The sequence below is a fragment of the Macrosteles quadrilineatus genome, unplaced genomic scaffold (genome assembly GCF_028750875.1).
Source record: "Macrosteles quadrilineatus isolate MER2022 unplaced genomic scaffold, UCM_ALF_1.0 Scaffold_3__2_contigs__length_128488019, whole genome shotgun sequence".
Taxonomy (NCBI): Eukaryota; Metazoa; Arthropoda; class Insecta; order Hemiptera; family Cicadellidae; genus Macrosteles; species Macrosteles quadrilineatus.
The window spans coordinates 121,661,566-121,683,235 of NW_026542596.1; the positions used below are offsets into that span (position 1 = coordinate 121,661,566).

Below are 21,670 nucleotides of genomic sequence, written 5' to 3' on the forward strand. Positions count from 1 at the left end.
GTATACATAACAATATTTCTAACCCAATCATTTCAAAAAGACATCTTTTAACTCCTTTTATGTTAACAAAAATCGTAATTGATCAGTGTACTCGAAATAAATCTTTTTTAAATTTTATCAATATTTTAATCGCGTTTCGTATAAGAGACTTTACAAGAGGACACAGTCATTTTTACTAATACAAAATTTAATTATTTAAAGTCAAGCAATAAGCGTCTGAACATAAGTTAAAAAATTCTGGTGATGTACATTTTGTAACCGTTACAAGTCAGTAACAAAAAATTTGTAATTGTTTATTATTAACGAGGTGTAAATTTTTATTTAACATCAGCGATCCGAAACCCAGAAAGGACACACCTTGTCTAGTCAAGTGGAAAATTTTGAAAGGACGTATCTAAGCGGCAATATTTTGAACAGCGAAGTGAAATCGACGCAAACGCAACTCCGAGCGGTAGAGGGGTACAGAATGTACACGTACTAGTATCTAGCAATCAACCGCCTTGGTGGACTTGTACGCGGTCGATGGTAATGAACCTGAGATACATATGTGAGGTCACCGGACCACTTTCCTTGTATCAGGTCTGAGGTCTGAGGGAAAGTGACCGTGAAACTTGTCCCTGGGGCGATCACACTTCAACCCGAGGAGAAACGGAGAAACACAACATCAATCAAACTGAGAAACATGCAGATTACACGCTGATACAACAGTAGCTTCCTCTCAATATCACTTGACAAAGGCCTAGGAGAAGTTTGATGAATAAAAGGTACCCGGAAATGAAATTAAATGAAAATCCTTCTTTATTGAGGCGAACTTAGGACCTCATGGTCCTTTCTTTCAGTTAACCTCTAAATAATAATAGTAATAACAATAATACATGATATGAACAAAAGTAAAATACACATTTCGTAGCATAATTAATAATAAACAACATAACATACATTTCTTTTCCTAGCATCACACACACATACACTCTTTGCAGCAGCTAAGCCTAACGCACGCCATCCCGCCACGCCACTACCATCCGGTTGAGATAATATTCTTTCAGTGTCGCCTTCAGTCGGGATCGGTTTTCTATGGATTTAATGGCATCGGGTATAGAGTTCCATAGGCGGCATGCTGTGACTACAAATGATTTATTATAAATAGTTGTTCTGTGACGAGGAATGCGCAAAATAGACGAGCCAGAGCATCCCTTGCACCTCTTTCATTCAAACATTAAAAATTCTTTGCAATGTAATTTGGAATTCCAAGATTGATAGCCGAATGAGTGATTGAAAGTATTCGGAGTTATCTGAGGTCATCTAATTTCAAAATTTATTCATTTATGTAATAAGGTGTGACGTGGTCGTCCTGCCTAAGGTCAAACAGAAATGTAATACAATAATTTTGTGCACGTTGTAGTTTTGTTGCAAAGCCACAGTCATATCATTAACCACAGTGTTGCAGTAATTGAAGTGTGGAAACACAGGTGATTTGACCAGTAAGAGTTTAATGTGAAAAGGAAGGAGTCGTTGCATCTTCTTCATTGTGTGAATGGCGGCAAATACTCTTTTACAAGTATCTACCACCTCGCCAGTCCAGTCTAATGTGTGGTTCATCAGCAATCTAAGACTTTTGATTTTGTTTTGATATTGCAAAGTAATTCCATTTACAGTGAGTTTTGGTAAATTGTCTTCTTCAAGTTTGTTTAGTAACCGTGAGTGACCTATAATGATTGGAAATGACTGTTGAATGTATTATGATTACTGATACGATGTCACCTGGTTTATACACTACTTCGAAGGATCGTGAAAAACTATTTTAACTTACTATAATGCAGTAATAATTGTTATATAACTCAAACTATATAACTCAATAGTAGTGTTTTTATGTATTGCTACTCCACATTTTGATTAAAGAATGCTTATTGAATAAATCAATGACATTGAGAAAGTCCAACATTAAAGTAAAACAATGTTAAGTGTGTTTATGTATTGAGGAGATGAATATCTTTATGAACCAGTGATGGTTAAAAATTTAAAAGAAATACTTTTACAACATCAAATGGAGACTAACCTTCAAAAGTCAAGGCTCTGAATACTCTGCGGCAATTAAAGATAGTTAACATTTTGGTAAAAACTTCGGATTAAGTTGTACAATATTTTATGCATATATGGAGAATCGAATAGCCTACGTAGCCAACCACATGTTAGTTCAAAGGTATGACATCTTTGAATAAGTACTTAAAGACCAAACTTCTTAATATTGTGTTATTTTTTTCGACGCCAACCAGTAAGTTTTTTCTATGGACTTTTGTCAGGGGAAAATCCAACTCAGTACTTCATGGGGTAAAATGTATAAACATATCCCTCTTCTAAAAAATATCATCTGGAATCATTTCACAAGCCGATGTGCTCGTGACTCCTCAAGAATCCCAAAACAAGCCCATTCAAAGGGCGTGGCCCCTTAAAAGGCGTCACGTTAAGACACTTAATTCTCCACAGTCATTAACTTATAATATGACGGGATAATTATTCCTTTTCCGCGATGCAATGCGCAAGGCGAACGGCGAGCGCGCGGAAGAAAGCGAAAGCCCTGACCATGAAAGGCTCGGCCTTGCGGCAACATCACGAGTCGTGATTTGACCCAACGCTGCACGGCTGGTCCCATTCATGTGGCGCGGGGACCGAGTGAGATCAGGACGTGTTATCAATTCGTAATTAACTCAGGAAACCCCTGATTCATAGAAAGAGAAATTTCAAGACCATTCCTACCATTTATCTACTGATAAATCTGCAGCAGTTGGCTTTATTTACGTTTTCTTCATCTTTATAATTAAAAGAAACAGAATACACGATTTTAGATTATCCACAACAAAGAATATTATGGATTGGAAGTGCCAAAGGCGGCTGTGAGTGCCCCGATTCTAAATAAAATTCCAAATGATGGAAACTTAGGATAAGAAAATCGTAGAAGCATCTTTCCTCGTATGGGTACTAGACCTACCATTGCCCACCTAAAGACGATCTTAAGTTACGTAGCTAACATTAGAGAATACAACTACAATTTGCCTGCAGAATTATTCCAGTTTGATATTTAATAGAATTGTTTAAGCGAACAAGCGTTATGTAGTTTTCCAGCTAGGAAAAAATATCGAATACTAAATCAATCATAAGCAGGATATTACAAAGCTTTAAAACCCACTCTTGAACGAAGGCAAAATTACCAATCAAGACCAACCAATCAAGAACTCTACCCAACTTTTTCCAATGAGATTGATAACAGAGAAGGCAACCTGACGAAAATTTGACAAGAGGGTAATTTCACGAACATGATCTGACCCTATGTGTTCGCCATCTTACGAAGAATCTCCTCAACCTGCTAGGTGAAGCAGGTTGTGGATTAAAACAAGTCTTTGAGCGCAGAAAATAATTTCATCGAACTTTACCATCAAAATTACCAGAAGAGTGTTACCGGACATTTTGCACCATCTAGACAATTTCAGATGATCTGGAGCCATAGATGTGTCATTTTACTAATCTGGCAATCTAGGGCCTACGGTGTAGCAAGGTGTACAATCAATTAGTGTAAGTTTGTTTCTCCGAATTCTAGTACCATAAACAGGATGTAACACATTCCAAGAACCGCTTTCGTACGAAAAACAATTTCACCAATCAAGCATTTCACCGATCTCTTCACACACTGACAAGAAGATATACAGTAGTAACCTGACAATTTTTTTGTCATCTACGAAGAGTCTTCGAAAGTAATATTAGGTAGGTGTAGGGACAGTTAGCTCTAGATAACATTTTCAAGCAAAACTAAAAAATATACAAGAACAATTTCCGAATAATATAAACAGGATGCTCTAAAATTCCAATAACCACTCTTGTACGCAGAGAACAATTTCACCAATCAAGAATTTCACCGATCTTTCCCAACAGATTGACGTGAAGTGAAAGGAAGTTGTCGGAATTTGACACCTAAGCGATTTGAGATGATCTGGACCGATTGGTGCGATCTGCCAATGAATCTACGTGTAGCAGGTGTAGGGTCGCCCGAGGCCAAGAAAGTAGTCTAACCTTCGTCTCACTGGTCCACTCCGTCGATGCATTTATCAGCGAAAGTTCTCGTCTATCACAGACGGTTTATTGCGACCGGTTGCTTCGATGCTAATTATCGCACAGCTTTCGTTTCCATACAACTGACCAGGAGCCGGAGTGGGCGCATTGGAAAGCACAAGGCAACTTATCTACGATTGGACAGTTGCGGAGTTTCACGGTCAGAGAATGCTTCAATTAGACGGAATTGGCAAACGTGTTCAATAACAGACCAGAATATCAGGATGTTGTAAATAAGTAGTACAAGTACTGATGAGGGTACGACCGCTACAAAGATTGGATTGTGGGTTCAAATAAGTTGCTTACGATGTGAACAACAAACAACCACAGTAAAATAGAAATGAGCTAATCCAAGGCCCCACCCCACCCCCACGAGCACAAACAACTGTAAAACATATGTACTTACAAAAGAAGACAATTTAAACACTTGTTACCTGAAACAAAAATACATGACATTAGTAAGTTGAATATAATTATTCATCTATATTATATTCAGTTATTAAATAATGGAGCATCAAGGATGGTCTTTAAATGGAGGGAATTAATATGTATTCTAGATACAAGCTAATAGCAAAGTATATTTGAATCCATCGAAAATGCATATGGATTTTGTTATTACGTAACACAATGGTTAACTCGCATGGACAACGATTACAACTACTGTAGGCATTGTGCAGGCAGTGTTATTGGAACTTTATAATATTTCAATTACTATATTAACACATATCCGAGTTTTGTGAAACACGAATTATAGACTCAATTTGTGTGTCACTTAAGTACAACATAATCCCTAATAAATATAGCCGGGCGGTATTATAAACCCGTAAGAAATTTTAATATTAAATAACGCAAATATTAAACATTAATTTGTTATCTGGGACAGTGGAAACCAACCAATTTTTAACACCAAGAGCTTCACCTCAAAACTTAACACACACCTAAAAACCACATCTTATATATCCGCGATTTTCCTAAAGAGTTGCCCCATAAGGCGATTACTTGATACTGCTCGTAGTTACCGTTACCGTTCATACTACAGTACCGTATAACGATGTTACTGTACTACACATTTAGGAAGGGAAAATAAGTGATACAGCACTGAGCTTCAGTACTCGGGAACCCGAATTAAATTCCAGTCATCGCCAATGGATTTTATCCATGCGGCAGTGTCACGATCCTCTCAGCCTAGCCTGAATGAACTTGGACAACTTTTCGTAACAAGAGTCTAGCAACCTAGCAAATTAAATCAATCAACCCACAGCGCGTGATGGAAAGGGGCCAAAACAAATCAACCGTGATAGCCTAGTAGACAGGCATTTACGTGATGTGGTACAATTAATCGATTACAGTAGCCACTAGCCAGGTAAGGCCGGAAGCAATCTGTAGCCTCGGGTCTTCAATTACGATCCGCGGCGACACGACATAGTTATGTCATATCTTCCTGCAGTCCGGGCACTGGCAGTGCATCCGCCGAGATATTGATATGGACATTACATCATAAACGGCCTTTATTACACTTTAAACAGTGTTTAGTCTAATTTCAAAGTGTCTGCTTGAAAGGGGTCAGTCTACAGGACATTCGTTGAGGATTTACTGAAAAACCTCATGTCCCCCTTTTATTTAAAAAAAAGGTACACCGTGACAGTCCTCAGTAAATTTCTTAAGTTCGAGTTAATTTTACAGAGCCCTTAACGACAACAACAGAACTATTCACTTGTTTACTAAGAGACGTGGCGAAATCATTATTGTCATTTAAATACACTGATATATTGATGCACTCGATATTTAGTTATTCAATACTGTCTACAATCATCGTGCAAAGTGCAGAACGCGCGGCGTGGCTTGGCGAGTCTACAGTTTACACATACATTTTATACTGGGCGTCTCTTGTCTGATAGCCAAGGTCGGGCGTTCACTCCAGTCCAGTCCCGGATCCAATCCAACATCCCCCACCTGGCAGTCTGGTACTATGTCATTGTAATCGGTATAGGCGCCGCACCGTTACAAGAGAAAAACTGTTTTGCAAACTACTTTAACAAAAAATCAAAACCCGTCACCTATATTATTAATTATAAAACCGATTGACAATAAAATGTTATGTTTGTATGTTGTGTTCAGCAGAATATTCAAATGAACGTTACTGCATGGTCACCATTGAGGAAAACTGAGACTTCTAAATAAAAATCTTTTTTGTAAAAAAAAATTAATAAAACTTTAAACATAGCCTAATGCAAAAGTCTTTAAATTACATTTGTGTACTGGTAACAAATGAATTACTTTCTATAAGTACTGTAGGTTTGCTTCAATAAAACCCAAGGATAAGCGACGACTTCATATTTCCGATCGTTAAAGTCTCCAGCTTATAATAGGCTCTTGCGAGTTCCATGTCCATTACAAAACCAAACCGAAGAATCTCACAGTTCAGTTTACAAACGCCTTTCTAAAATGCATGTCGAATCACTCTTAAAATTTGAATTTTGAACGTATGAAATTCGTTTTAATGTATGTAATACAGAACATGGATACAAAAAGACAACAAGAATTTTATATGATTTTACATCTCCGTTCTAAAAGGTCAAATTCAGAAAAAATAAGATCAGGCCAGTATCTTCCTAGTTACAGAACCACCAAAAAGATGAACATGGAAACATGTGGCAAACGATATATACTTCGCTGAGCTCTATCTACACTGATTCTTTCTAACACCGACCACTTTTTACCCTATAATTTAAATTTAAAAATTAATCAATAATAAGATTTTCTTTGTATGTTTGGCAACTCCAGAACCCACAAAAACCTTATAAATTTACCTAGCGGACTTTTTGTTCACAAAGTTTAAAATTAACCCCAAACACTGCACATTCTGCATATATTCCGACAAAACACAATATGAACAAGATGTAATCATACGACGTGATTATCGACAACTTGACCTCTCTGATAGCTACCAACGACACCTGATGTACGGCCATGGTCAGGGTGGGGGAGGATGAGGCTTTCACAGCCTGCGTGCTGTAGAGTCAGTCTGTGGCAGTGTGCGGCACAAGCGGCAACATGGACTGGGTTAACATTGTATTGCTGACAGGTAGGGACAACCATTACGTTTAAAAATATTACTAATATATACAGGCTATGTTTTATAAAAGCAGTATTTTATAATTACATTTTATAACAAATATTGACACAAAAATCATTAAAAGTATAATTTAATAATTTATATTTTTACAATGAAACAATTTTTATTTATTGATACACAACAGGTTAATTAATCACTAAGTTGTTAATGTACAAAGTAGGTATTTTATAAATAACATTCCCTACTTTGAATCAAAAAAGTTATAAAAAAATCGTGATTAATTGATTGATGTTTACGTAGTTTCTTCGTGATCTAAAGTATAAAGATTTAATGTTATTGTAAATATACAGTCAAAGGGCAGATATTTCTTTCTAACCCTTTCCACTCTCTTTTTAGGGCCCCGCCCTATACCCTAGGTTTAATTTATTTTTACAGGCCATTCCAGTATTTTAACTCAAAATTGCACTAATAATAAATAATAAAGTAAATTCTTTTCTTCTTTTTTTGGAAGCCAACATGTGATACGATAGTGAAATGGCCGATGTCACCTCATGGCCGACAAGAGAGTGGTAAGGGTTTTTAGTTTGTTAATAGTATGTTACGTCGGTAATAAAATTATTTTTTCCTGCCTGCGTAATCTTATATATATTTTATAACCCCTAAAGGGCATACTATTACTTATTTATAACAATGTCACCCTGATGCTCACACATGTAGAGGCCCCTACTCGTTACGTAGTAATAAAATCATAATACGGTATCGGTGAAACAATTACCACCATGAAATGTAGGGAAGTCCGGTTGTAACATATGAAGGAAGAACGTATCATTAAAAGTAGCTTATCATTGTGATAACATTTGCAAGTTTAAGAAACAATATAATAAGAAATCTGTAAACACTTTGTTATACAACACTTTGACTCTATAATTAATTGCAGTGTACTAAGTAATATTATAATATTTTGTAATAGCCCATAAGAAATATTAATTAGAAGGGTGTTTACCTTGGTGATGTTCAAATATGTACGATGTCTGATATAATACTACTTTTTGCCGTCGCACTACAATTAATGATATCGCAAATTACCATAAAACTACCCTTAACATTTTATGTGAAAAAGGCAAAATCCAAGAAAGCATTTAAAAAGGAATTAAGTAGTATGTTGTAATTGTTGTTCGTTACTCATTTAACTATCATCAAAAAGCTTATATTTTCTGCCAATTTTTTGTTTAAAATTAAAGTTGGCCTAATACTTTTGATAATTGTAACAACTAACATGATTAAAGAGTGATCATTTACATCATAAAGAAAACATGAGAATTACAAACGTTTATAAAGTGAAGTCTTCAAACGAATAAAACCTTGACTACTGTAAGTTATCAAGTATATTCTTTTATATAACGGTTTCCAACTCAACCGATAGAAAATATTGAAATGTTACAATACAAATTGAGAGAACGAATCAATTGATAAGTGAGAAAATATGGGCACTTAGTATACACAATGTCGACTAAACTTGGGATTTTATAGTGATAAATAAATCAATAATATCAGTTGTCGATCAATTATCTGTTTCTCGGCATGTAACGATTGGGAGTTGCAAAAAGGAGCATCAACAGTCAACTTGTCAGCCATTAGAGTCGTAAATATAACGATATAAAACATCAGATTTTGAAATCCAGCTCAAAATAAACGTAGTAACTTTTACCAATTTTTAAAATACAATAGTAAATGTTTGTCATTTGAAGTGTGTTTGCTTTGTCTTGCAGATAAAACAATAAAAGTGCCTTTTTAACTGGAAAATAACATAAAGTAAGTGAAATAATTAAACGACTAATTATTTACAATGTAAGAAAGTTATATTTTTATGTGGGTCCCTACAATGGTAATACATTACCTATTTTTGTAATGCTTCATGTTTTAGGACAGAATGACTCTCCCGGAAGTCTCCTCTCAAAATGTGTGTGTAGTAATGTGTAACACAGTACTATTTTTAACATTTGACAAGGTTGGTAAAACCACAGCGTTTACCGATATTATTGCAAAGACCATTGTGACTATTGGTTTATAAATACACTAAACTGGAAACGCGACGGTCAGTGACAAAGTGGTTACCGCAACATAACCTTGACAGTGGGTTTGTACATCTATTAATTTGTTCAGTTACGTTTTTATCATTCTAGCAAACTTAATTAGATTTGTCAGTTTCAAAGCAGTAATTGAGATGGTAAAAGCAACTTGGCCGACCTTTTCACCGCATTATTTCTACAGCACAATCGCAAATATCGGCAAGACTTGTGATTAACATTGTCATTGTCCTGTCGCGTACCGAGCACTAGGACTGGGGTGAAAGTAGGACTATTCTGTGCACAATTTATTTCCACAATCCGCCCCAACGCGGGCATTAATCGTCACTAGATAACGGCGGCTAGAGGTCGCGATCACCGCGAATAACTCTTAATTGTTGGCGATTGTGTATTGCAACATTGTTGGAGACAGCACTGCTGAACGAGGTGTAAACATAAAATGAGTTAGCCTCTATTTAAAAGATTTCGAATTGACTTTGACCAACGTCTAGTGTTGTTTTTTACGACCACTAATGAAGTTACTACTCACTAAAGGTGCAGAGAGCAAGTTTAAGTTAAGTTCGTCTAGCCTGCATTATTTTCCCTGGACTATAGTTTGGAATGTATTTAGTTTTCTGTTGAATGTCAGTGATATTTAAGAATCCTTACAGGAGCGAGCAGTAATATGTTAAGCTTGAAATCGTTCAACCACCAACTGAGCTGGTACAATTTTATAATTAACCAGAAACTCTCCACATATCTAGTCATTTCACTCAGCCATTTGAAGCAAATTAATTTTGTTTTAATTGTACTAAAACTGTTATTAACCGTATTGATTAAAGTTCGATGCTTCTTCTAAAAGATGCACTTCTTTACAAACCAAACTAAAAGTTATTAGGTGTTTGAATAATTGCTCCAGCAGCAACCTTGTATTGACAATATATCGTATTTGATATTCCAACCCCCATGTTGGATTTGACGCCAGTTTTATAATGAACATTGGCGCATTTGAATCGAACCACCGACCGGGCGCGCAGATTTAAATTGATTTATGTGAAATTCACATACTTTTTTACCATAGCATCTGTTATGTCCCACCAACTATTTCAGTAACAAAAATCAAGAGAAAAAACATAAGCCTGTAAAGCAAAAGCACTCAGTGAGTGGCTCAACCAACGATACTATTTTAAACAAAAAAATATGCTTCAGATGGTCCTTTTTACAGATGACAATAGATGGAATGTCTCAATTATATCAATACCTCAACATGAGCGTAATGAGAAATGGAGAAGTTTTGAAAACAAGACCGAACTGTCTATTGCAATACGTTATATAGATATGGTATCTCAACATCCCAAGGTACTGTCGGTTATACCAGGTTGTGTCTGCTACCATATCTAATCCGAGACAGTCCCGCACGACTCGTACCATAGTGACTACAATACAATAGCCGTGGTATTACAGATGATACAGTGCTGCAGACGACATAGGAGATCCACCGTGAAATCCACACAACCGTTACTGCTCGTGTCTGATTTAGATAGGATTCAAATTTGCGTATCTACAGTCGTAAAAATCCATACGCTTGAAGGGAAACACGATATTTTCGGAAAAGTAAAACCGACAGAAGGTCCTTAGGAATAGGCCTATTAGAATATTTCTTAAACCTAATTACTAATTCCACGAGGTACTCCTTCGCGGTTCGGAGTTTTTAAACAGTATATCTATCTATCTATCTATATCTATACTATTATAAAGAAGAGGTGGTGTCTGTGTGTGTGTGTGTTTGTATGAGGTAATCTCAAAAACTACTGAACCGACTGGGTACAAATTGCACACAAATGAAGCTACAGCTCCGAGGATACATATAGAACTATTCCCGCTTCGATATTGTCCTAGGGCTCTGCCCCGTGGGCTTTAAAAAAATTGAGGTGAGAGATTTAAAAGTAAATATTGATTGATGGTATCCATGGTAACAAAGAACAAACCTACAAAGTTTAAAAATGTAAACAAGCAGAACTAACTGTCAAATGAATTTTGATTTCATAATTCCACACAGCTGGTTCAAACATACTAAATACTGCACGAATATTAGAACAGAGAGGGTAAGGATTGTAAATTTTAAATAATGATGTCACTAGCCTGAATGTAAACATTATTGAACACTAGCAGAGTACCCGTCCTTCGTACGGGGTTGGAATATAAGTATAAAATACTTATTGCAGTTATACTCAAGCTTTGCGATTGCAATGGGTGGAGGACACAGTTTGATAAAATTTTCTTTTTTAAATTTACAGTATTCTATAGTATTACACATCTACCATAGCCATAATGTTCTACCATTTTACCTAAACAATAGAGAAAAATAAATTATCAATTCGCAAAATATCACAAATTATTCATGAAATGAAAAACATATACATAACTGTAAACAATCCTACTTTGACAGTTCTCATTGCGAATCACAGTTTTTTGTTGCTGCTTAGTTCAAATTAGCTGTTTTCATAAATGCAAAAAAAATATAGTGCTGCACCCTGTTGGTAAATCTTATAACTTTTTAATCCTTTTCCATATCATAGAACCAACTTTTTTAGTTGAAACAGCTGACTAAATTCTTTAATTCCCTTTAAATATGAATACTCATAAGGTTAACATGGGGAACTACAGAGCCACTGGGGCGGAGCCCGAAAGGATTTTTGAGATAAGAATATGCCTATATGTTAATCGGGAATGTAAGCTATCATCATGCCAAATTTCAGCCCAATCCGTCCAGTGGTTTATGCGTGATTGAACTTCAAACAAACAAACAAACACACAAACTTTCACATTTATAATATTAGTAAGATTACTTAAATGGAGCTGTCAAACCATATGTTATTGTAATTTAAATTCCATTAGTATGATTCTTTCAGTTACTTCATTTGTTTATGTTTATGATCTATTATACTGAGTCTGTTCTAATATTTGTGATATGCTGTAATAATATTTTACAGGGAATAATTAGTTGCAAAAAAAAATTTCATGGATATAGGAAATAATTAAGATTCTATAATCATTGCCGTATCAACCTAGGCTCTTATCCTGAGTTTTATGAGGTTTATTTTTTTTATTTATTTTTGTGTAAATAGTAATAACCCCCCTGCCGCAGCAAATCTATAGACTGAGCGATTTTCCATTTGCCTGATTATAATTTCACTAAAATATGTTATAAAATTGCCCTTATTTTCGATATTTATTTCTATTTTCCTATTTTTAAGCAACTAGCAAAAAAAGTTGTGGTACACAATAAGAACTTAACTTTTTTCATGGTTTAGGTGCAGTGGTAGAAAATTAGGGCTATGGTAGATAGTGTAGGACACTATAGGATACCGTATAAATTAAAAGACCAAATTTTCTTAAACCGTGTCCTCTCCCATAACTACAATAAGCATTTATACAATATGCCTACCCCGTACAAAGGACGGGTACTCTGCTAGTACGTCATAAACAAGATAGGTCTTTCACCACTAGGACTTTAATGGAGACCTCTCTTCAAGGAATGTAATTATGAAAGTAAACATTAAGAACGCAAGTGGTGGTCACATTCAGTTAGACCTACTTGGGATTTCAAGACTAAGAAAGCTATTGGCATTGTTTAATTGTTGCATCAGAAGCCTTAGTCATGTTTAGAGAGCTCTTACACCAACTAAATGATTTGTTTTGTTAGGATATATTTTACGATATGTACTTTGCTGTGACAAATTACTTAAGGACAAACTTTTACTCCAATTAGATTGTTTTATTCGGTTGGTTAGTCTTAATATAAGTTTCGTAATAAAAAAAATATAAAAAAACACGCCCTAAACATAGCCTGAACGATGTAATTTTTAAACCGTCTTGTGATCCCAGGGTGTCCACAGAAAATTTGTCATTAATTTCAATGACTATCCATGACCATTCACCATCGATTTCCATGACTCGAATATTATAACTTAACATACACACACAAAAAAAATGCCTAGACAAATTATTTCACAGAAAATACTGAAATGTATTAACAAATAACAATAGGGTAATAAATTTTGCAAAAATATGGTAAGTATTCAAAATAAGAAAGGAAAAAGAAAACCCAGCCTCCTCCGTCCCCATGGCGAGCAAAGTTCTCTCTCCACTTTAATTTTTCCTTCCTATATACTTTTATAGTAATAGGAAGGATTTCCATGACTTTCCATGACTTTTTGCCTATATCCATGACTTTCAATGATCTGAAATTTGTCCATGACCTTCCATGACTATCCCTGAAATTCCAGAATGTGGACACCATGGACCCTTTAAGAGTGATAAATTTATAAGGAATCGTGTTTATTCTACGCTAATGACGAGGCAGGTTAATTTATATTCACACATATCCCGTTCTGAGGAATACAAAAAGCAGTGAAACCTCAAGAGACAGACTGGACTGGTCCTTGTCGCGGAAGTCTTGCTACAGGCTACCGTCCACGGATTATACGACCACTATCAATTTAATGCTACTAATCGCCTCAGATCCGCGAAAAATGGAACTCGCGATTACATTAGCAAACGGGGCAGCGTGGTGTGAGGTTTAACATGCTGAATCAATAATTAGTGCAAGGTAATACACGTGAAATTAGCTGAGAGGAAATAACTAACGATTACGTAGTTTTATTCAAGTATGTTAACGAAGGAAAACCAAACAAAATGATTTAACACGGGGCAGCGTGGTGTGAGGTTTAACATGCTGAATCAATAATTAGTGCAAGGTAATACACGTGAAATTAGCTGAGAGGAAATAACTTACGATTACGTAGTTTTATTCAAGTATGGTAACGAAGGAAAACCAAACAAAATGATTTAACACTTCCAATACACCTAACTGTACAAACGGTACTTCTCATCGAAATAATTTGATAGACGTAATCGTGATACTAATGAATAAGGATATATAGAAGGGGCAAATTTAAGAAAGTAAATAAATACAACTCGTTACAAAATCGTTACAAAAAGATTTTAACATAACATAGGCGACTTGAAACCCGCAATAATCCCCGGTAGTTGATGACTGGTGTACGTAACCACATGTTTATGCACGTACAGTAACTATAGGTCAGTCCATTCAATTCAAGAGCCACTCGTACGTATTAGCGGCAGACGTACAGACGTACCTTGGTCATTAGAAACACACTTTACTGTTGTGAGCGGGAGATAATCAGCATCTTCCTACAACTGATGGATGTATACGAGGGAAAGCTAAGGTGACCAGTCACATAACAGATGCATATTTCCTACAAAAATCACAATTGGGAGGGTTAATTAGAGGACCATCTCACAATTGCGGCATCAAGAATTGGAAAATAAAGTTAGTTCTTCAATGTCAACACTAGTGATATGGTATTAAAGGGTACTTAAGGGGGTTATTTAAGGGTACTTAAGGGTGGTATTTAAGGGGCTCTATTTCAGTTCGGATTTCTCAGTACGATTTTGCTTAACGCCGATATTCCTATACTATTGCACTTAACAGCGCCAGATTCTTGAATCTACTGAAAGCCTCCTGTGTTTTATTTTTTCTCGAAAATATATTTTTATGCGGTAAAATGTATGACGAAAACGCGTATTTTAACATTTTTACCAACCTTTGAGCTTAACATTTTTTGAAAATATCAAAATTTTGAAACGCGCAAGACCTACAACATTGAACCAAAGAACCAAAACCCTTGGGCGCGCCAAACGGTTGCAGCGCACCCTTAAGTGGTGATTGTTGACTAGTAAAATTCAAATGACGGATAGGAAATGCTTAGTAATTTTTCAATAAAAGATTAAACTCTTCCGGGACGGCAACCTATACCTTTTTTCAAACAATTTCTTATTACCAAATCTAACACTTTATTCTCAGAACAAATTACCACAAATTACGTCTAGGAGTTCCATTACATCTTCGTTAAAATCGTACCAATCGCCAATTCCTTTTATCTATGAGATGATACAATAAATGAATGAATCGGCTGACCTTGATGTGGGTCTTAGTGACAGTAGTTTTCGGAGCATTGCCGCACTCCACCCACGTGATGCTATGTTAACGTTAATCACGTTTCCCTCGGTCGGGGACAGTGACTGGTAAGCAGTGAAGGGATCAGTGTATGGTGAACGTCACCGAGACTGATGTAGGAGATTGACTATGTGATGAAGAAAGAAGATACTTCGTCTTACAATGGAAATCAGGTCGCTTGCTACTTGCCAATACAGGACAATATAAAAATTGATTAACTCCCCCCCCCCAACACACATTTGTGACTAACTGTGAAGGCTTTATACTTGTCTATGTACAGGTGTTTATACTAAATCCAATCGGTGCATTGATAGACTTATTTGTGCTATGTTATAGAAATTAAGTCATACTTGAGTACAGTACTTTGGTTCCAGTGAATAAACGCTGGTTTTAAACTCAAGGCTGAATGTCAAACTGAAGTATGATGTGTCTAACTGATGATCATAAATAAGGCGTGTAAAAAACAACATACTGTTTGCTTCAACTTCAAGAGCTGAGGGGGCAGGTCTAGTAGGGGTCTTCGGTTGCCGGGTTCAAATCTCGCCATGTCACCAATAGAGTTTATCTAAGTAATAATGCCCCCTAGTCTGAAGTAATGTGTAAAACGGACTTGGCTAGAGACTAGCGTTCTATGATGTGAAAAGACAAACAGGTTTATAATTGAAGCAACTAAGTACATTCACAATTCACTAACAAATCAACCCTGTGCATCATAAACAAACGTGTTCCCACACATAGCAAAACCACCAACGCCACGTAACTGAAGGCCTTCACACACTACAGTAGCTGCATTCCTTGTTGGTCAGAACTAGTTAGGCTCTGATGAGAATACCAATCACTGGATGAGTCGACTATAGTGCAATTGTCTCGCATGTATGTCAACAGAGCATCATACGTCTGTATTTAACTTGATAAGTTCTATATTCTCTGTTTCCAACAAGCTAAAGGCATCTTTGCAGTGAAGCTGTACTGTGGACCGCGCCCAAAGTATAGCGACGCCCCCGTAGTCTGAAGGTCAGGGTCTGCACCACGGCGTAGGTGACAATTTATGGTTCGATACCGATGTGGGAAATCTACACCAATCACGTTATTTCCGAGTCACGATCACGATAGTCTTCGTAGCACTTCAACGAGTCGTTCAAATGCTCATTACATTACTTATTGTAATTGGACTAGGTAGGTTACCGAAGTAATAATATTATGGAAGTACTAAAAGCAAAAGTGTAGGTACGTAGGAATAACCTAATCTGATTATTACTATAATTTATTTTGTAAAAAAATACAACCAACTTCAAACGCTCTAAAAAGAATGAAATAATTTCGATTAAGTAAACTTTTGTATTAGTGAAGCTCACGTATTTAAGTCGGCGCGGCTCTATTTAAAGATGATGTCCACATTGCAGGTGACTTATCTATAGCTAAAAGTGTTAATCTGCATATATTTTTCATAGTTATGCGTTGGATGTTATTTTATTACTGTACAAACACTCAATTACGAATAATAGTTACCATATTACAATACGGTGGTGTTATAACAGGGTCTCCACAAACAGTTTGGCATTAATTAAATTTCCATGACTTTTTATGAATATCCATGACCATTTACCATTGATTTTCATGACTCACGAACTTTACTCGAAAATTATAATATAACATACAAACATGAATAATACTGCCTAGACATGTTATTTTGCAGAAAATACTGAAATATGTAATAACAGATAACAATGGAGTACAATAGGTACTACAATGAACTAAATCAAACTCGAAACTCATAAAATAATACAACTGTAATAAGTTGAACTGTCGAACATTTGTGTAAAATCCTGAAAAACGCAACAACAGTCGGGGTTACGGCTGACTAGAGCATTGAATGGTCCCTTAAAATCCACCCATCATTGGAAATTTTTAAGACTTTCCATGACTTTCAATTGCCAACATTTTTTTCCATGACTTTCTAGAATTTGGACACCCTGCATAAAATTACCAATGGCCTTTGCTACGTAATATTGCCGCGATCCCCTTTGGACCAGACTGAAATAATGTGTAAAACAATTTCAGATTAGAGCCTAGTGAACGCAGCGGTTTGCAGTACGGTATATTTAATCAACGCCATTACCCAAGTCAAATGTTTTTACCAAGGTCTTGTCAACCTTGATCGCGCCGGTATCTGTCCGTTGACATTTCGTGGCTCTGAATCTTTTACTCGGGTTGTTTCGTGACTTCCGCGTTACACGTTAGACATACCCAAGTGTCTTCGGAGGAAAAACTTCCTAGAGGCAGATCTTTGTCGGAACTCATAGCCACTTCCTCGCAAACGTGATAAATACAGTATGTCACGAGAATTTCCAGGTTTCACTCGACTGATCAGTACTAAACTGAAGATAACTATACATATTCTGTTATTTGAATTCAGGCTGTACAACCTCTGCGAACATTATGCATCACAAGTAGAAATAGAGTATGGAGACGTTTTAGAATACAGAATCTGGTCAAAGCTTAAATATCCATCTTTAATGTCCGTGTTCTGAATACATCAGTTATCTTTTCACGTGTTTTTGTTTGTATCACTTTGATGACATTTGTCTTTGTAACTTTCAAATTATGTATATCGTTCAGATACTTTGCATAGTAACAGACGTATTAGTTGATTAATGTGTTTTTACATGGTAAACTTGTTTAATGTTCCACTTAAATACAATTTCAGATCTTTAAAAGTACTTTGTACAATTGATTTATCCGCAGAAATCTCTTACATAAATTCATCAAAACAAACAATTACTGTAACTTAATGCCAAAATATTTCGTATTTATCAGGATTGTGTTTAGTATTTTAACTAGATAAGTATCCAGTAACGAAGACTCAGTCACCAACTAAAGCCAACATTCCGCGCTAGACAAGTGTTAAACTAGTAGTTTTTACTTTCATCAGATATAATTCCCGGCTGTTCGTTACACTAGTGAGCGAGGAGCTGGACGATAAAATGTTCACCGTGTGTCCACCACACTAGTTACTCGTGAACCGGTTATGTTCTCTGGTGATAACATACCAGGAAATGAGGAGTTTCCAAGTTGTCGAAGGACACTTGGTACTAATAAATTTAAGATTTACTCTCTAACTCGGAAAAGGTGAAACAGTTAATAAATAAAAATGTTCGTCGTACAAATCAAAAAGGGGTTTCTTTCCCGTGGGACGCTAGAGGCACGAGCCCGGGAATGTTTTTCACATAACTTGAGGCTTGATCAGTTAAAATCCATTGGTAATTTGGCGGGATGTGAACCCGGGACCTCGGGGACCGAAAACTAGACCCCCCCTGCTCTGCCACTAGACCAGCTCGCTCCCCCAAAAAGGAGTTAGTAGCCACAACACATTTTCTTAAAACGAATCTTTCAAGCAGAGGGACGCCACTTTGACAGTGCGCTGCGGCAGTTAGATTAGGTTAGGTTAGTTTTAGCTTATAATATTGACAGACCAAGTAGTATTGACGAAAGGCAAAGGTTGTGATTTTGAGCTTGCAAAAGCAACAAATCCACGTGTTTTTATTAAGGCAAATGTTACGTTGTGTGTCATAAACTATGCTACTATGCTATGGAGACCTTCTTGATACGACTCCTGGAAACAAACCCTGACCTCTTGATGTTTAAACATCACCAAGAACGGCGAGTTACATAAATGAAGGGCGTGTCCAGTGTCCACGTCGGACCACGTTGTCGTTTACAAAGGGGAGAAAGGTCCGCTATCTAGAGGCCATCATTTCTGCGGCCCAGAATCTACAGGCACAGTATTGCTTATCTTATCCCAGCAATCCCTTCTTGTGACGTTCACTTCACCTCAGCGGCAGTAATGGAGGTTTTATCGCACGTTTCTGTTATTACTGGAATCTTTGTTTTGCTTATCCCACAGGAGAGAAAAGACTATTCCACAATCAACCCTCAGGCTATTATACGGGACGCAATCAGTTAATAATGAGTACAGTACTAAAATAGCAATAGAAGTACACACCTTTATGTTTATTATTGGAGGCGAATAAGTCGGATTGAATGCATTTTTCTGTGTTTATTACAATCGTATCTAATAGGAACCTCATTTGTATTTTCTAGACTAATTTAATATTTGTCTATTAGACGCAGCAATACAAAACTCTGTATATGTTAATGCAGCTATTTGATCAACTAAAAAAAAAATCATTCAATAATAAGGGGCTAACACAAAGGCCAAATCGACAACTAAACATTAGTCTGGTTAAATTATCTCAAGGTATGGCACATGTTAAGGTATGGTTAAACTACTTTATCAGGCCGAAAGAAATTAATTAACTTTAAGTATTTGCCTTATAATAATTCCCGATGATTTTACAAAAAGTATTACTCGTTACCAGAAATGGGCTAGAATTAAATTTCCGCAAAACCACGAATCATAGATCTACTTGGAGGAACGCTGAACTAACTTAACCTTGCGATATTTTTTCTCACAACACTGTAGCTCATCCCTCAGTAACGTCACGTCGCACCGGGATAACAGATTACACAACAAATAACTTATTACCGTTGACATTCTCAGGAGATCCACCGATACACCGAGGAATGTAACGCATTCACATGTCGTCCGGCGCAACTGTTACCTCATACTGTAGATACACAGTGGCTTTCTACGGTGACCACTCGAGTAGCCAGTGCCTTGCCGTGGTCGACCTACCTACCTCATTGTACGTTGTTAACGCATTACCGGATAAAAAACTGCCACAGATCCTTATACAGTTCAATTTTAGTGACTGAATTGCAGGGAAGAGCTGTAGGTGGAATGCGCTTGTTTATTAGATTGTTAACTTAACGAACTTGGCATAGGCTATCTTTTTATTTAATTGGGAACTTCTTACATGAAATCCAAACACAAACTGTTGTGTTCTGATATTTAGTATGGTATGTTTTGTATTCGAGTACACTGTAGTATGAAACACTCTTTGAGCCAATGCTAAACTGAGCATAAACCGAAAATTGTTTTACAAACCTATTTGAGTAAAAAAGCAGATAATTCACAGTCAGAAAATTAGCGTATGTTACAGGGGTATTTTATTGTATATGTCATCCATAAAGATTTCCGATAAAATAAAACCACCTTGTCTAATCACATTTTAAGCTGTATAAGGTAAACTACCACTAAATGAGTCCCTGAGAACCAACCCGATTATAAGATCACAATCCCATAGTAGCGCGATACTCGTATACACCACGATGTTACGATGTTCAAAGATAAGGGCAAACTTACGACGCATTTGCGGCCTATACAAGACATTAATGAGGATATCGGGGTACCACGTACGCTTTAAATTCTCCACAACATGTCAGGAATATCGCAACACTGCTGTACTGGGGATCTAATCAGTTATAGATAGTGCATCGCTGGTATGAGCGTTAGTGGTTTGGTACAGATGTTTTGCACTAAATGAGCTCTCTTCAGATGTTCAGTTCCTGAGAGAATGATCTGTTTTGGTGTTATGAAACGCGCAGTTACTTTTTAACAGGTCAAATTACTTATTTGTACACAACACAACTTCAGTACACCTGGTGTTTTACAGCAAAAGTGTTATTTAATTATTTCGAGTATAAAACAAATAATACACGATGACGAAACTATTTAGTGACTTTAAGTTAATTTTTGGTGATGGTGGGGTTTATTGTGTTTGAGTGATTGTTGAAGACATGTACGGAATAATCCAAACACCGATTTGATAAAAATTGGAATTTATTGTGCATTACAAACACGATTTATGATTCTACAACAGCTTAAGCAGGAGGACAAATTCTAATAAGCACATATCAAATTTATTAACGTGGAATAGCGTTAGTAAGACGTTAATTGGATAAAATCTAACATAATTATTTAATAAGTATTTAAGTAAAAGTCCAACCACACGAATGTAAACCAACGAACTATACTACGTAGTATAGTTCGCTGATGTAAACCCGCTTTAGTTTGCAGGTTTCCTGCGGATGGAGTAGTTAAGTTTAATTGTATTCCTCCCTTGCGATGCTCAAACGAGAGAAATAAATGAATTTAAAATCTCCAGAGTCCTAACAATGTTTGACATTGTGTCACAAGCCATCGATTGTTCGCTCGGACGTGAACGATTTCCTACCACAACCTATAATCTGGGGGTGATTTTACCACGAGATGATTCCAGCATTGCTGATTGCTAGAGGTCGACTCCCACAGTGATAGTTGTATCCTGACTGTCCACACAGCTGTGGTTGGGAAACACCATTGTCTGTGGCAGTGACACGGTTCTCGGCCCTCGGGGTACTTTACCGGGATCCTCCATACACGCCTTGCATTGTGGACATCATTCGTACATAGAGTACTTGTATGGGACAAAAAATATAGAG

General features: G+C 36.5%; 2 protein-coding genes across 4 annotated transcripts in view; one reads left to right on the plus strand and one right to left on the minus strand.

The window, feature by feature from the left end:
- LOC128990915 (RING finger protein 17-like) overlaps positions 1–21,670 on the minus strand; it is a 184,978-nt gene that overhangs the window by 117,429 nt on the left and 45,879 nt on the right. The window lies entirely within an intron of this gene.
- The window catches only part of LOC128990917 (uncharacterized), a 38,147-nt gene continuing 23,603 nt past the window's right edge, over positions 7,127–21,670 (plus strand). Inside the window, exon 1 of the mRNA XM_054413574.1 lies at positions 7,127–7,186. Coding sequence (XP_054269549.1) covers positions 7,156–7,186 — 31 coding nt within the window. The 5' untranslated portion in view covers positions 7,127–7,155. The remainder of the gene's footprint in view (positions 7,187–21,670) is intronic.